Source organism: Cervus canadensis, chromosome 3, assembly GCF_019320065.1.
Source record: "Cervus canadensis isolate Bull #8, Minnesota chromosome 3, ASM1932006v1, whole genome shotgun sequence".
In the NCBI taxonomy this organism is placed as follows: domain Eukaryota; kingdom Metazoa; phylum Chordata; class Mammalia; order Artiodactyla; family Cervidae; genus Cervus; species Cervus canadensis.
The window spans coordinates 9,656,891-9,669,791 of NC_057388.1; the positions used below are offsets into that span (position 1 = coordinate 9,656,891).

General features: G+C 37.9%; 1 protein-coding gene across 1 annotated transcript in view; it reads left to right on the forward strand.

Annotated features, from left to right (window-relative positions):
* VPS50 (VPS50 subunit of EARP/GARPII complex) overlaps nucleotides 1–12,901 on the forward strand; it is a 120,604-nt gene that overhangs the window by 90,821 nt on the left and 16,882 nt on the right. The window contains exons 21-22 of the mRNA XM_043462594.1: nucleotides 7,833–7,954; nucleotides 10,907–10,987. Of these exons, the coding sequence (XP_043318529.1) occupies nucleotides 7,833–7,954; nucleotides 10,907–10,987 (203 nt within the window). The remainder of the gene's footprint in view (nucleotides 1–7,832; nucleotides 7,955–10,906; nucleotides 10,988–12,901) is intronic.

Consider the following 12,901-nt stretch of genomic DNA (forward strand, 5'->3'; position numbering starts at 1 on the left):
TTCGGACATATTCATAAAATAGAACTTTAAGGGAGCCACTCACTGAGGGGTCTCTGACTAGTAAATAACAGTACTCCATCCCCTGTTATTATTGCATAGAAATACTTGAAGGTAATACTGGCAAAGGAAACATCTCTTCTTACAAAGCCGGTTCAGTTCAGTTCAGTTCAGTCGCTCAGTCATCTCCACCTCTTTGTGACCCCATGAATCGCAGCACACCAGGCCTCCCTGTCCATCACCAACTCCCGGAGTTTACTCAAACCCATGTCCATCGAGCCAGTGATGCCATCCAGCCATCTCATCCTCTGTCGTCCCTTCTCCTCTTGCCCCCAATCCCTCCCAGCATCAGGGTCTTTTCTAATGAGTCAACTCCTCGCATGAGGTGGCCAAAGTATTGGAGTTTGAGCTTCAGCATCAGTCCTTCCAGTGAACACCCAGGATTGATCTCCTTTAGGGATGGACTGGTTGGATCTCCTTGCAGTCCAAGGGACTCTCAAGAGTCTTCTCCACAAAGCCAGTTGTGTAAATAAGCTAGATTAATTTTTGGTGCCTGGGAAGATGAAGGAACTCATTCTCAGTGGTTGGGAAGCACATTTGAGAACATTAAAGGCGTATACAAAGTGGTGTTTATTTGGCAGATATTTAGGAGAGATTAGACAAAAGAGTGCTAATGGGGCTCCCCAGTCCTAGGTGGTACCCAAATCTATTAGAAAGGCTTGGAGTCTTTCACAAGTACAGGGGACCAACCAGAATGCTTGCTTGTGAAAAGAGAAAATCCTGTCAGGCTGAGAATTTCTTGCAGCTAGAGGCAGAGAAATTTAAAGGTATATGTCTCATCAGTGAAGTAGCCTTGTTACCCAGTTTTCTCTACTGGAGGCAACTCTCATGTGAGCAGCTGTGGTTAAGCTGAGGGGCAGAAGATAGGGTGCCAGAACCTATGTTCATAAAACCTGCAGTCCTTAAATCAAAATTATTACCTTAGCAGCTGGAAAGAATACACACCAGCCCATGCACAGGATTTAACATTACCGGGAAACGTACATAAGGGACATTTAGTCAGACTGTGGCTGAGTGGCAGTGTATGTGATGGAGGAAACCCAGAAATAGGAGGGAAGAAATCTCTTTCATTGGTACATTCTTATAGGTGGGGCATTGATATTTTTCTTTTATCACAGAGTGTTTAATTTTTGTGTGTGTATGATTCCTTTTTTTTTTTTTCAGTTTTATTTATTTATTTTCTTTACAATATTGTATTGGTTTTGCCATACATTGACATGACAGAGTGTTTTAAATTGAAAAAGTAATGTGTGAAAATGGTTAAAAATTAAAATACCCCAAGGTATAAACAAAGCCCTGACCTCCAAATCTCCTTTCTCACTTATAGCATTTCCAGTTGGCCTTAATGTGCTATTTATACCCATTGAGGATCTCTCAGCTCAGTGCACTGTTCTAAGGATAACGAGCATCCTCCCAGCTCAGATCCTGTTCTTGCCTTTGCCCCGTCAGATTGTCAGCTCCTATACAAGAAGGAGAAAGTTTGCCATCTTCGCAGCATATAGAGCACCCAGCCAAATGCTTTTCGCTTCTGTAGCTACTCAGTAAATTTTACACTGAGAACACTTAATTTTTAACACACACACAGACACACACACACACACACTTGCAGCATTTCTTTTTCTTTTTCCCCGCATTCCCTCCTCTGCATAGGGGCTGTGTCTCACTGACTGAATCCCCCCAGGCCACCTTCCCTGGGGTCATCACACTCCTCTCTGCGTTTCCTACGATGAGCTGGGAAGGCAGGCCCACTCTTGTCCCTCTGGGTGTAGTCCTTGTCCACGCGGCTCCGTGGTTTCTTCTGCAGCCCCTCTGTGTGTCTCTTTCCCTTGAGTAGACAGGACTCATGCTCTAGATTTAGGGTGAGAGGGTTTTTGTTTTTTGCTTTTTTAAAAAAAGTTAAGTATAGTTGACTTACACTGTTTCCGATGTATAGGAAATGGTTCAGTTTCATATACGCACATATGTGCATACATATATATGTATGTATTCCTTTTTCAGATTGTTTCCATTATAGACTGTTACAAGATATCAAATATAGTCCCCAGCGCTGTACAGTAGGCCCTTGTTTATTTTGTATGTAATAGTGTGTATCCGCTAAACCCAAATCCCCAGTTTATTCTCCCTCTTACCATTTGGTAACAATAAGTCTGTTTTCTATGTCTCTGAGTCTGTTTCTGTTTTGTAAATAAGTTCATTTGTATCATTTTTTAGATTCCACATGTAAGTGATGTCATGTGATTTTTGTCTTTCTCTGTCTGACTTGACTTAACTTACTATGATCATCTCTAGACCCATCCATGTTGCTGCAAAGGGTGAGAAAGTTTAAACAGTGCTTCCTCTGAAGCGTTTCCTCATCTCCAGATTAGGTTAGATTCTCTTCATGTAATATCCTATATATATATATATGTCTCCCATTTTGCCTTCATCATGAGTATATTTATTTTTAAAAAGTAGCAGAGGTAGCTAAGACATTTTGCTCTCTTATTATATGCTATGTAAATACTTGACAAGCATTTTCTCATGAGTTCTTCAGAGTACCTTTTTAACATACAGTTAATTGAAGCCCAGTGATAAATAACATGCCTTATATGTCACACAGGTTGTCTGATCCTAGAGCCAGTGAGCTCTTGACTTGCATGCTTCATAGCCCTAGTGGAGGATGTCAGGAGTGTCAGTTCCTGGACAGAGGTCAGCACGGTGATAATAGAGGTTGGAGGCAGAAATAGGAACTTCATGAAGTTTGTAGTTTGGGAGACACCTTTCTTGGTTATTTAGGCTACCTGTTAGGTAACTTTCCTCTGTGTCCCTAAAGCATGCTACCTCTGTGCCTTCTGTCGGGAACTCTGGAGAGGAAGAGAGGGTGCTTGTGTATCTGAACTACAGACCACATTTTCTCAGCTCCTCTGGCTAACTTCGGAACCATGCTTCTGTATTTTTATCAAGGTGGCTCCTCTCACAGTAACACGTGCATGTGTACATGCATGCTCAGTTGTGTCCGACTCTTCGCGACCCCATGGACTCTAGCCTGCCGAGCTTCTCTGTCCATGGGATGTGAGCTTCTCTGTCCATGGGATGCTCCAGGCAAGAGTACTGGAGTGGGTTGCCATGCCCTCCTCCAGGGGATCTTCCCGACCCAGGGATCAAACCCGCATCTCCTGCACTTCAGGCAGGTTCTTTACCACTGAGCCACCGGGGAAGCCCTCGCAGTAACACATTAATTAGTAAAGAAGAGCCTGTGGTAAAAAGCAAGTGTCTGCCACCCACCTACTGCTCCCTCTCAGTAGTATGGAGGCAATTTCTTGGTTTGTTTCCGATTGTCTTTCTTCTAATTGTAATTTCTCAGAAAAGGGTGTTAAGAAGTAAATGTTTTGAATACTTGTCAGTCTAAATATGTCTTTATTCTGCTCTTGGAATGACAGTTTAGTTGTGTATAGAATTGTCGGCTGAGAATTACTTTTCCTTAGAAAGTTGAAGTGTCTGATGTTCTATTATTCATTTTGTTGTAGGTGAATCTCTTCTGTCTGTCTGAAAGCTTTTAGTGTTTTTTCCCCTTGATATCTCAGAATCCTCTGTGATGTCTCTGTGTGTGAGTTCTTTTTCATTAAGTGTTTTGGGTAGTTTGTTATCCTTTCAGTCTAATGGTTCATGTGTTTCTCAGCTATGATGTTTCTTTGATTTCTACCTCCCCATTTTCTTTAATCTCTTTTTCTTTGATTTCCCCTTACTCAAGTGTTTAGTCTCTTAAGTTGGCCCTTTACGTCTCATATTTCTCGAATATCAATATTTTTCTGTATTCTTATCTTTTTGCTATACCTTCTGGTAGACTTCCTTTCCCCATTTCTTTAATATTTTTAAAGATCACATTTTTAATAACTTTAAATACATAACAACCCTTCTGTACTCTTTTTCTTCCTGCCATGTTTGCCTGTTATAGGGCTTTACATAATTACTGTGTTTTCTCTTCTTTAGCTTCAGTTGTTTTATTTTCTCTAGCATCAACTTTTCTTTTTACTGTCACTCTGAATTTTCCTCATGGGCCTGATGACTTTTGATTATTTATCCCTAGAAGGCCTGGATAGCCATGTGGGTGTCCTCTGCTGAGTAATTAGAACTGTGTTGGAGCAGGCTCTTTCTCCTTAGTAGATGTTCTAACTGGGAACTTGGTATAGAGTAGGGCATGTCTGGGTGGACTTGCTGGTGGCCTTTACGTTATGGGGACAGATCTCCAATTTCCCAGAATGAGAAAGGTTTTAATCTGTGGTGCCAATAGCCACACTAGAAACCTTAGCTTTTCTAATTTATAAGTTTGTTCAGTTAAGTGTATTTGCTGGGGTTGGGGGTGGGGGGAGATGTTGTTTACTGTATACTTCTTTTAGAAAGAACTCCTAGGGGGTTTTATTTTGCTTTTGTCTGGGAAATTCTGGCAGCCTATACAGTAGTCCCCCCTTATGTGTTGAGATATGTTCAAAGATCCCCAGTAGATGCCTAAAACCATAGATAATGGCATACTGTATATAGATGATATTTTTTCTTAGGTATACATACCTGTGGTAAAAAGTTTAATTTATAAATTAGGCTAGGCACAGGAAAAGATTAACAAGCCAAACTAATAATAAAATAGAAAACTTATAACATAGACGATAATAAACGTTATATAAATGTAGTCTCTCTCACAGTATCTTACTGTGCAGATTCAGCGCCTTTACCATCTTGGCTAAACACTTATTGCTTTGGCTGAAACTTTTGCAGTCCAGGGTGTGACAACGAAACTAGCACAAATTTCATTTTCCTTCTTCATGGTTTCACAGAAGATTCAATCTTACCGTAGATCTTAGCATCCTCAGCATATGATTTCTTTTCTTTCATTATTAAGTTGTGAACGTCCACCTTTTCACTCAAAGGAAGTACCGTACAGCTTCCCTTTGGCAGATCCAAATTGCCAGCATCACTTCTCTTGCATTTGGGGGCCGTTATCAAGTAAAATCAGGATTCCTTAAACAGGCACAGAGATACCACAACAGTTGATCTGATAACTGAAGTGGTACTAAGTGACTAGCAGGCAGGATTTGCTGGTCACAGGGATGGTGCCAGACAGCTGAGATTTCAGCACGCTACTGAGAGCAACACTCGACTTAAAACTTACGACTTGTTTATTTCCAGAGTTTTCTATCTGCTATTCTCGGAGTGAGGTTGACTGTGGGTAACTGAAACTGCAGGTGAGGTGGGGGAGGCTACAGTACTGTAACTGCTGATGAGGAACAGTAGCTAGGACAGGTAGCTCGTTCCGTGTGCAGACCTTCAGTTCATCCGTCCTTTCTCAGCCCCGTGTCTCGTTCCTGTTCTTCTGCAGTGCCTGTTGATTCTCAGCAGTCACGTCTTACCAGACAGCTTCCACATCCTTTGTGGTTCTCTTTGTATCTTTCCATCGTCCTGCTCCCAGCTGCTCTCTGTCATCTAGTACAGACAGGGATTGGGAAACTGTAGCCTGCAGGCCAAATCAGTCTGACTACCTGTTTTTGTAAATAAAGTTTTATTGGAATACACCTATGCTCATTTGTTCACGTATCGTCCATGGCTGCTTCTGTGCTGTGATGGGAGAGTTGAATAGTTGAAACCAAGACCAGCAGAGCTGAGTATCTGCCCCAGAGACTGAATGACATACAGAGCCTAAGCTATCTAGCCTTTGGTCCTCTACAGGAAAGGTTTGCCAACCCCTGGTCTAGGAATGTTTGGGGATTTATCGTTTTCTGGTGAGCACACCTGCCTGCCTTTACTTTCTCAGCCACTTCTCTTCATACGTATTTTAAGTGATTGTAAAATTCTTTTTTAGTTCAGTAATACTGAGGGAGTGTGTAAGTTCCCTCAGGTCTCCAAAGGCCTACTCAACCCTCTAGAACTGGAAAGACAGATTTCTTACTCTTCTCGTTAATATACTGGCAGCCTGCTTATCAGTGACTGCCTTCCATGTCGGACCCTGTGAAGTCATGGAGTGGGCTCTGTGAGAGAACAGGGACTCTGTATGGTTCCTTGTGTCTTAACACAAGACCGGGAGGGAGCATAGTAAGCTTTCAAAAAGTGTTTGTTCAATGTATTGAATGAGTGAATGATTATGTTTCATTTTTTTTCAGACCAATTGGGATCATCTGTTATTTTTTTTTCTTCTGAATGCACATTTAAAATAGCTTTTACCTATTAATTCATTTTTATATCCTTTCTTAAGATGACTTATATGAAGAATGGTTAATCTTATTAAGAATGGAGAGGAGCTTTGTATTCTGGATATGTGTCAATACAGATGTTTTCTACTATTCACCTTTTAGAAAAGTTCTTTTACAGACTAATCTACTTCTTCATTTTTTTTTCTTTACAGTAGCACATTATTTAATGGGTAAATAGTTGCAGTTTAAATAGCAATGTGTTTACAGTCAATGAAATATCTTCATAATGATCCAGAATGTTCTATGAGTGTATTTTCATTAAAAAAAAATCTTGATTATGTGAAATGATTACAAAAAATAATTCTGAAACAAAAGACTTGTAAATCTTTTGTTTACAAAGATCTAAAAAACTAAAATTTAAAAAACTCTAAATCGAGGAGTTAGAATCTAAATTGATGTTTTTTTTTCTCTTTGATATATGTGTGTGCTTGTTTTTCTGACTGTCCCTTATTTAAACTAATTTCTCTTGTAAATTAAGACAGATACACTGAGTTCTTAGATAATAAAGAAATGATGTAGATAGTTCCATTAGAGTAAATTTGTCATTTTTTTCCTACTGCAGTTAATGTGTTTTCTCTTGAATTCTGGTGTCCTCACTGGTACCACTTTAAAATGCATAGCAGTTCCATAAAGTGGAGATGGCTCCTGAATGCTCATTTGGAAAAAGCAAATAGCCTGTTTTGACAACTTCTGCAGAAGAGCATTTTTTATAGATATGCTTCTTTCCCTGTTATTTCCTTTTAAAAAGAAACACAATTCAGTACTCATTATTGGGTGTTATTTGATTCAGCCCATCTCCCATGCACCTTTCAAACACATGAACAAGTTTATAAATGCAGAAATTTTGGGTTTTGAATGTTTTTATGTAACTGTATCATATGTGTAGAGGAAAAAGAAAGGAACACTGGCATCTCCCAAAGGAAGGAATGAGGAGGATGTGTTCTTGGCACTTTGAGACTGTTGAGCTCTGATGTGGTGATAAAGAAATGTTCTTGGCCTCCAGCAGCAGATTTCACAGGGCTAGGATCCAGGGTAACGGGGAGTGTCTTCCACATTTTATTCTTGTTTGTTTGTGTTTTACTTTTGCTACATGTGTATAATATGCTTATGAAAAGAACCCCACTTTTTCTCAAAATATATTGTCTTTTGTCTTATTACACCTAAGCATTTTTGAAGAAATTGTTCTAAATAGAATCTCCAAGAGATGAGGAACTGTGTTGGGTATGTGTACAGTGTCACTATACACATAGAAGAGGTCAGGAGTTCCATGAATATAAGGCAAACCGTAAAATAGAATGACCTGAGAAGTCTTTATAGGGATTGTTTTTCCTTTTTTAATCAGTGCCATCCTGTAGTACTTTCCAAGATGGTATAACTGTTCTATATCAGCGCTGTCCAGTATACTAGTCACTAGCTACAAATAACTGTTGAGTACTTGAGGCATGGCCGACATGACTAAGGAATGTAATATTTCATTTAAAATATTTTGGTAAAGTATTTCTATGGTTTCTTAATTAGAGGCTAACTTTGTGCTATTTAATTTTTTTTTCTTTTCAGGTAAATATATGCAGATGATGAACATTCTTAAGCCAATTGCTTTTGATGTTATCCATTTCATGTCTCAGCTCTTTGATTATTACTTGTATGCAATATATACCTTTTTTGGTCGGAATGATTCGGTAAGTTAGTCTTTTGGGGGAGGAGTCTGTTTCTTTTAAAATTTGTTTTTGTAAATGTAAAGTTCATTCTGTATAAAATACACAAATAACATTATTTTGAAAATTACCCATCCAAAATGCAACAGAATTATTGATACCAGCTTTTTGTATGCCCAGTTGCCTTGATTAAAATATTAATTTTAAGCTTTGATATAATAGACATATATTATTCACATTTTTGGCAGAAAAAGTGCAGCATCTCTTTCTAACTTTTATGTATTTTGGCAGTGAAAATGTGCATGTTGCTTTGTTTAAACCTGTCTTGGTGTATATTTATTACAATAAATGAAACATTTTAAATATTGGCTAACAACCATAGCAGGCACTGTACCTTCAGAAGATAATGGCAACTATTTTTTAAAATAATATGAAAACCTTTGAACTGAACCATCTGCCTGCGATAGATTTAATATTTCCTGTACCTCCTTTATGTGCTTACAAAGATCTTGTTGAGTTTTATCTTTTTCTACTCCTAAGGAGAACAGCACAGTATTAAGCAGGTAACTGATCTGATATTTGGGAATTCCTAGATTTTTGACAGACTTTTTTTTTTTTTTTAATAAAAGCATAGCATTGGGTTTTATGAACATATCCTCATATTAATTTTTCACATACAGTATTTTGTACCTTTTCAAAAACTTGTGGGTTTTAATGGACGACTATATTTGTCACACAGAATGCTCACATCCTCACTGTGATCACAAGTGTATCAAAGACGTGATCTTTTAATATAGGATCTGAATTTGCTGTGTTCTTTACTCTGCAAAATTAGAATACTGACATAATCAGAGACTTAAGTTGTTGTAGAGTTCATGTCACTATAAAATAGGTACTAATTCATTATACAATGCTCAATAAATATTAAAGAAGAAAGCCATTCTGGAGTTTTAGCTAATTGTTAGCATCTTTTAGCCTTTTAAATGAGCCTGACTCTATCTTTTTTTAGACTGTGCCTCTAGAGCAGTGCTGTCCAAGAGAAGTTTTGCAATAATGGAAATGTTCTATATTTGTACTGCCCAATATGGTAACCACAAGCCACAGTGTCTCTTGAGCACTTAAACGTGACTGGTGTGATTGGGGACTGGATTTTTCATTGTACTTGATTTTAGCTGGTTTATATTTAAATTAGCCACACGTGACTTGCGACTATCATATTGGTTAAAACAGTTCTGTTCGGGCTTGAACATTTGTCAGGATAGACCATACTTCTGGGCCATGAAACATGTTCCAATGAGTTTAAAAACCATAGAAATCATATAGGATATATTTTCTGATGTCAACATAATTAAATTAGAAAGAAATAACAATAAAATGGGAAAACTGAACTATTTCAAAATTAACACACATCTAAATAAAGATTGGGTTAAATAAGAAACCACTAGAGAAATCAGAAAATATTTCAAAGTGAATGATAATGAAAACACAGCGTACCAAAATTTGTGGAGTGGAGTTAAATCAGCACTTAAAGAGAAGCATCTGGTATTCAGCTTTACCTCTTCTTTTCCAGTCTGTTTGCCTTGTATGTTTTAGTCTGTAGGCCTCATGTAGCATATATATCTGTATGCTGGAGAAAAATTACAAAAACTTGACCTCCAGCACAACGTAAAATGAAAGTGGTGAGAGTTGACATCCTTGTCCTGTTCCCCCCTCCTCCATCTCTCCAGGATGGAAAGTGTTGAGCCTTATACCATTGAGTATGATGCTAGCTATTTTATAGAGTCCTATGATCATGTTGACAAAATTCTCTTCTGTTACTGGTTTTCTGAATTGTTATTATGAAAAGATGAATTCAGTCATGAAAGAATAAATTCATGTTATCATGAAAGGATAAAGTTTCTGAATCTATTTAAGCAATCATAACTTTCTTTCCTAAAGAAATATATTAATATGATGAATTGTGTTGGTTAATTTCAAAGTAGTATTTTGGGCTATTAAACCAATCTTGTATTCCCAAGACAAACACCACTTGGTCATGAAGGAATTTGGTAATATCTTCTTGTTTGTCACTAAGTCATGTCTAGCTCTTTGCAACTTCATGGACGGTAGCATGCCAGGCTTCCCTGTCCTTTACTGTCTTCTGGAATTTGCTCACACTCATGTCCATTGAGTTGCTGATGCCATCCATCCATCTCATCCTCTGTCGTCCCATGCTCTTTCCTCAATATTTTCTTAAGAATTAAAAAAAAAAATTGTGTCCATAAAGTTTATGAGTCTGTAGTTAGGTTTTCTGTGATATCTTTGGCTTAGAAATCAGTGTAATATTAGTCTCATAAAACAATTGGGAAACATTCTTTTTTATATTTTCTGAGAGTCTATGTAGGGTTAGTACTTTTTGAAAGTTTTTATTAAATTTAACAATAACTGCTAAATATTCTATTTCTTCTAAGGTCAATTTTTATGAGTTTGTCAAGGAATTTGTCCATCTTATCTGGTTTGGTAAATTTATTGGCATAAAATTATTCATAAAATTCTCTTATTATCCTTTTAATGTTGAAGAATCTGTAGTGTTACCATACTCTCATTCTTGATACTGAAAGTATGTATCATCTCTGTTTTGTTTTTCTGTGTCAGTGTGGCCTTTCCCATCCTTGGGTTCTTTAAGTATATGAAAATCTTTAGGCTTTACAGTTGAAAGTAGTAATCTGTGGGAAGGAAATTCTGGTGAATTCTCTTCCGAAAGATTCATTAGATTGATTGATGTTAGTGTGACATGTGTCAGTAGCTCTCTTGTTCCCTTGAGGGTGAAGATTTGACTTCTTTCCTTGATATTTTGGTAATTTGGTGTTTGGAAACCCTCTGAATGCTAAGAATTTGAGTAAAAACTCATCAGATAGCTTTTCACCACTTTGAAGTTAAAACATTTGCAGGGTTCTCTCCAAAGTGATTTAACATGCTTGCCGTTGTCTTTTTCAGTTGGAATCAACAGGACTAGGTCTTAGCAGTAGTAGACTAAGAACAACTCTAAACAGGATACAAGAAAGCCTCATTGATCTGGTAAGTAATCAGTTGGAATCCATTCTTTGGGGTTATTTAAAATAGAAATTGGCCATCTAATCAACTACATGTAAATGTATTTCTGTACATACATTAATCTCCTGTGTTCCTAGTCCACTAATTGCCTGTAGGAAGTGAGATGGAGGTTTCTTATAGCCAGATGGAGAGAGACAGCTAGTATACCCAAAAGAATATGATACTGGTTCTGCATGCAGTGCAAGTTCAAAGAGAAGAAAGGTTTATCTTCACAATTAATGTCTGAGAATGACTAGAGGAGGATGCTAGACTTTGAAGAGCAGGCATGGGATTAGTGAGGAAAAGGAGAAAGAGTGGTATTCAAATTAAGGTTCTGAGGCTGAGCAAGGGCTTGGAGGTGGGAGCAAGCCCAGCCCAAACTGACAGGTTTTTGTGATGGGGCATCTGTTTATGCCAGAGAGTTGTGCTGCACAGATTGTTTAAGGACCACTTTGTAAATGTCTTTAACATTTGAGATGTTTGAGTTTAATTGGCTGTATAGTAAGGAGTCTTGATTCTTAACTGTCATGTGATGAAATGCATGTTTTAAAATGCTGTGTTAGCAAAGCTGGGACTGATCCACTATAGTATTTAAGCCAACATAAGCATTTAATATAAGGAAAAAATTTTTTCTTATGCTTGGTCACTGTAGCCAGAGACATGTGTTCTTCAGTGCTTTTCTCTGCATCCATGAATTTTTCTTTATTCCTTCACTTACCCAAATAAGCGATCACTTTTGCATAAGCTCTATATTATGAGCATACTTCTTATTGAAGTTTTTGTAATCATTCATTCTTTTAAACAGTACTTATTTGGAATAATTATTATATGTCATGCATTACTGTAATAGTGGAAAAGTCATCAGTACACAGAGGTAATTCTTATCTTCTTGAAACTTGCATTTTATTGGGGCAGCGAGACAGATAAATATGTAAGAGTGGCGGGTCCTGGTAAGTGCCAAGTAGAAAATGAAGCAGGGTGATGGGACAGTGCTCTTCAGACAGATATGAATAAAGTGAGAGAGCCCTGTGTAGATATTTCGTGTGAGCACTGTTTATGCAGAGGAAATAACCTGTATCTGTCTCAGCTAGTCCCCTTTAAATTTGGAGATCTTTTTGCCCAGCACTTATTTTTAAAATATACATTCATATTCATAGCACTTACTTTAGTACACAGCATCTCTTCAATATATGTATATAAAGTAAATGAATAAACTTGAATCCTTGAGTTTGGTGTCACCTGGATTAACCTGACTTTTCTTGGTCTTGTTTTTGGTTTTCTTGGTCTTGTTGCCCACTTAATCCTGATCTTCATTTGCAGAGTCAAAGCTTGTTTGACACAGTCATCAATTTTTTTTTCTGTATCTTTTTTTTTGGTTTTGTGTAAAATCCATCATTGACTTTCAGCCCTATTGGCATTTATCTGTTTCGATTTTGCTTCTCCTTGTTTGACACTGAGTATGACCTTGACCTGAAGATCTTGTTTTCCAGATCTTAGCCCACAGCTGAATTTTTTCTTGTCTCTGGCTGAATGCCTGATGATAGATGGGCCAAAATATACCACTAGAGTCATTCACGCTGGTGTTTCTCTGGTAGCTGTGCTAGCTACTAGCTTATGATTGTCAAGCCACAGTTCCAGATCTGACCCTTGAGGTGTGGATTTAATATAGTGTGTAATGAAAGAGCATGATCCGGTAAATAGTGACCAAACTAGCTGTTCCTTAAGACAAGCTGTCACCCATCTACTATTAACAATGCGTCTGTAGCATCTGTCAGACCAGCTCTTGATGCATTGGAGACCTTTTGTCCTGGTGGTTTGTGGTTTAGTCGCTAAGTCATGTCCAACTCTTACGATCCCATGGAGTGTAGCCTGTCAGGCTCCTCTGTCCATGGGATTCTC